We start from the raw sequence: 4,640 nt of genomic DNA on the forward strand, positions 1-4,640 counted from the left end.
AGACAGATTTCTGGAGTTGGAACTGACTGGAGATTACTTAACAACAATAGAAGCAGACTGCCACATCAGTCTGCTGGGGTGAGTTTGAACCGCTGACCTTTCGCTTAGCAGCCCAGTGGTTAACACTGATGTTGTTAAGTGCAGTCAGCTCATGGTGACACTGTTTCCGAGGCTTTTTAAATCTTTGCGGGAGCAGAAACCTCATCTTTCTCTTGCAGAGCGGTTGGAGGACTCTACCTCAGACCTTGTGAAGTTTATCATATGGAGCCACTGTGCTCCCTAACCACTGATGTTGTTAAGTGCCACAGTCTGTTTCCACTCATAGCAAGTTTTTGAGGAATGGCTAGTGACTTGAACTGTCCACCTTGTAGTTCAAGCCAACCTGTGGTCTAGTGCCACACCAGGACTCCTAACCACTGGTAACAGGCAAAAAATGAATGGCCAGATTTAAGGTACAACTTTCCAGGTAGCTGGGGAGCCCTTAGGATGGGTTCCATGGTCCTGTACAGATTCTTTTACTTTAACAACCATGGCACATAACAACTCTAGACACAGAGGAGGTGAAGTGGGCTGGGGAATTGGGAAATACTTCATTTTAAAAGGACAAATTGACAGGAAGGAAAAGGTAACCCAAGCAAAGGAAGAACTGAGAGTTGAGAACGAACGTGTGAGGAAAATAGATGACCTTGTGTATGCTTGTGAGAAAGGGAGGCAGAGGATGAGTGAGCCTGTTGTTAAATGCAGCCAAGTCAGTTCCGACCCATAGCGTCCCTGTACAGGTTTCCGAGGCTTTAAATCTTTACGGGAGCGGAATGCCTCATCTTTCTCCCGCCGAACAGCTGGTAGTTTCTAACTGCTGACCTTGCGGTTCGCAGCCCGATTCGTAGATCATCAGTAGTGGTACTGATTTTTTAGTTTTGCAGTATGTTGTTGTTATGTGCCGTGGAGTCGCTTCTGACCCATAGTGACCCTGTACAGGGTTTCCGAGGCTGTAAATCTTTACGGGAGTAGAAAGCCTCATCTTTCTCCTGCGGAACAGCTGGTAGTTTTGAACTGCTGACCCTGAGGTTAGCAGCCCAATTCGTAACCACTACGCAGTATACTTTACAATAATTTCAAAATTGTTAAAATGCCGAAGAGTCGATGCCGACCCATAGCGACCCTGTATAAGATTTTCCGTGGAGCAGCTGGTGGGTTTGAACCGCCTACCTTATGGTTTGCAGTCCAGTGCTTATCTTAAGTGCCACACCATGAGCCCATTTTATTTCAAAATATGTACTTTACTGTCAATAGAGAAGGCATACTTCAAAACTCACCCGTTTAACCGCTTAAGCCTGCCCTATCCCCTTTCTCAAGGAGCTCTAGTAGCGTAGTGGTTACAAATCGGACTGTGAACCGCAAGGTCAGCAGTTCAAAACTACCAGCGGTTCCGCGGGAGAAAGATGAGGCGTTCTGCTCCTGTAAAGATTTACAGCCTCGGAAACCCTGTGCAGGGTACTATGAGTCGGAACTGACTCCATGGCACTTAACAACAACATCCCCCTTCTCACCATCTGCTCCTTAATCCAACCACAGGACCCACTTAAAATAACATTTTAACTTTATTCAGCAGATTCTTTGATCTTCCATCCTAGTCATGAATTCCCAGAAGCCAAGCAGCCTTCCCCTCCCCTTGCACCACCTGCTCAGAGAAGGGCCTTCAGGATCATTTTGTTCATCTCACTATGGTCCTGAAGGGAACATGGAGACCCAAAGGGAAAGGTTTTTCCAAAGGTCTCCTGTGCGTCAAAGGCAGGACGTCCCTGACTGTGCCCGGGTCCAGCCCCGGCTCCGTGAGCGCCTGCTTACGCGTGGTCGCAGGTCACACCTCTGACTCGCGCGGTGGGCCTCGGGCGCGCTGGCAGCGGTACAACCATTGGATGACGCGCGCGTTGCGCTCCACCACCGACACCTGGGGGCGCCCGTCCCGCGCTGAGTCCGCCGCCTCAGCGCCGCCGCAGTCTGCACAGTCTGGATCTTCGCTGCTGTCGCTGGAAGCCCAGTCGCTGGTGTTCCCGGAGCCGGGAGGCGGCGCTATTTCGGGCTGGGGGCTGGCCTCGGCGCCCCAGCTCTGCGGGGAGAAACGCTCAACACCTAGCACCTCCACCAGCGCGCGCTCCAGGCCGCAGTAGTTGAAGAAACGCTCCTTCTCCGACAAGGGCAGAGAGCACGTGGGGCACAGCGCTTGCTTTCCCGTTGCTTCTGGGACATCTCTGGGCTGCGCGGTCCAACTCCCAGGAGTCGCAGGTCGCTCCGCTGTGCCCGGGCTGCTAGAAGTGGCGTCATGGGAGGTACCCAGGAAGAGGCGTCTCACCAGTCCCTGGCCCTTGGCGTTCTCTTTGTTCACTGATGCCTTGCAATCTCGTTTCTGGCGGTAGAATACGAGGGAGTCAGGCCTTGGCAGTCGCCTCCCGCTGCCCCGGCGTGTGGTTTTGGGCGTTCTGGGCGATGCAGGGGATCCCAGCTCATTGCAGGGGTGAGGGGTGAGCGGCCCAGGTGCCCCACGGAGGGCTGGCTCTTGCCGCCGAGCAATCACTTGATGCGTCTTGACATACTTGGCTTTGTCCGCCTCTAGCCTCTCCACAGCGCTGGGGGTCCGTCCCCTGGACTGAGTGGAGGGAGAGGCCAGGAGCATCTTAGAAGAGCTGGGATAGACAGTGCCCCATAAGCCACTGGAGGTAGGCAGCTGACTGCGGAGCTGAGCGCAATTTGGGGGAGGGTTCTCTGGGGCCTGCAGGGAGAGAGGAATGATTGGGAGAGAGTAGGAGATATCTCTGCCCATTGCTGGCTGGCCTTCCTGGGGATAGGATCAGCTAGCCCCTTCCCTTATACTAGTAGGTTGGTTACCAGGGAGCAGAGACTCAGGCCATTCCCCCATCCCTTCCTCAGAGCAATTCAGTGGAACCTCCCAGGCCACTAAGAAACATGTACCTCTTTGAGGGTGCCCCAATTTGGCCAAAGGGCCCATGCCAAGAAGGCATCGGCAAGCAGGACACTTGGAAAAGGAAGTGGGGCTAGTCCCAGCCCCATTCCCGAAAGTGGCCTGAACCGGAAAAAATACCTCTTCCCAGTCCAGCAGCTTTGAGTCCAAGACAAGGAGACTCCCTAGCCACAGACTGGCTCCAGCAGGGCCCACCCTTCCCGCCCCTAAGCACCGGGGTCAGGAATATAACCACAGGGTAGGAGCCTCCAGTAATTGCAGCCAACTGCCCTGCCCAGGCCTGGCAGGGCCACTTTGAAAGGAGAGGGAGGTGGTCACCAGGTCACATCAGCTGCCCTCCCACTCACTGTGTGTCTTTACCAGGCTCAGCTGTAATCATCACCAGTCTAACCTCTGTATTTCCATTTCACAGAAGGGGAAATTAACCCAGAGAGGAGGTGACTTGCTCTGGTGGGAGTGAGAGTCAGCTCTCTTCCCTTGCAGTCCAGAACTTGCTGTTTGGGCTCTTCCTTGCCTCTCAGCTCTTCCTTCATATTTTGCTTCTATTCCTGCTGCTGTAACTACCAAACAGTTTCCAATAGAAATGGGCCCTTTGCCTCACTAAAAAGTTTATTCTACTAATTCAACTCAATAATCTGTATTCCCAGATATCTGCCTCAGGGTCCCTGCCCCCTTCTCATTCTGAGACCCTGTGACACTCCTCCACCTCCCTTCTGCTAGGGAAGGGGCCAGCAGGGGCTGTAAATCAAGAGCTGACAGGTCCATTGGCTGTACTCGAATGGGCCACCCACATGGCTCAAGATCTACCCCCTTGCACCCAGGGTCCAAATGAGAGGAACTCATCGGTCCTAGGAGACTGAGGGAACCTTGTATCTGGAGGCAACAAAAGAACTGTACCCGTCAGGGATGTGGGGAGGGAATCCCAGGTAGGAGGCTTAGGAGGAGAAATCTGCCTTCCCTGCTCCCATTGTAGCACAACCTGCTCAGCTGAGTAGGTGCCATCAAGTGGATTCCGACTCACAGAGACCCCATGTGTGCAGAGTAGAATAAGGACCTTTCCGAAGCACATCTCCAGGCTGGTCTCCTTCTTAGATGCTTCTGGATGGATTGCAACTATCGACCTTTCAGCTTCCAGTTAGTGCTTAACCTTTTATGCCACTCAAGGATTCCTCTTTCTTACCTAGTTGGTCCCATAGGTTGTTATTGTTAGGTGCCATCGATCGGAACCGACTCATAGCGACTCATAGCGACCCCATGCACAGCAGGACGAAACAATGTCTGATCCTGGGCCAACCTCACTACCGCAGCCATAGATAGTGACTAGGAACCCAGTTATCAAGGAAGGGGTGCCTGGCAGTACTCCCTTGACTGTCTCCCCAGGACTATACGGGGCAGTGGGATCAGACTCCAAAGTCCCAGGAGGGCACTACGCTTATCTGACTCAGAGACATCCTTGATCCCTTCTGCTCCCCAGCCCTGAGCCACCAGGCTATAAAAAAACCCCTAAACACAGGGATCAAAATAGTCTCTCATCCACAGCTTCTTCCTGGCTTTCTGAGTTGGCTTGAATGCCCAACCACAGATATTCTACCCTAGAACCTGCAGAACCCTTCTTTGCCCTCCATCTCGTTGCCTATTTTCTCCCAGTTTGGGAGTTAGT

At 52.9% G+C, this 4,640-nt stretch overlaps 1 protein-coding gene across 1 annotated transcript; it reads right to left on the minus strand.

Annotated features, from left to right (window-relative positions):
* Nucleotides 1-1,861: 1,861 nt before the first annotated feature.
* FAM110D (family with sequence similarity 110, member D) lies at nucleotides 1,862-2,770 on the minus strand. Its single transcript, XM_006862268.1, has one exon. It carries the CDS (start codon nucleotides 2,672-2,674, stop codon nucleotides 1,862-1,864), a length of 813 nt encoding a protein of 270 aa, XP_006862330.1. The 5' UTR covers nucleotides 2,675-2,770.
* Between the last annotated feature and the right edge of the window lie 1,870 nt (nucleotides 2,771-4,640).

This window comes from Chrysochloris asiatica, unplaced genomic scaffold, assembly GCF_000296735.1.
Source record: "Chrysochloris asiatica unplaced genomic scaffold, ChrAsi1.0 scaffold00047, whole genome shotgun sequence".
Lineage (NCBI taxonomy): Eukaryota > Metazoa > Chordata > Mammalia > Afrosoricida > Chrysochloridae > Chrysochloris > Chrysochloris asiatica.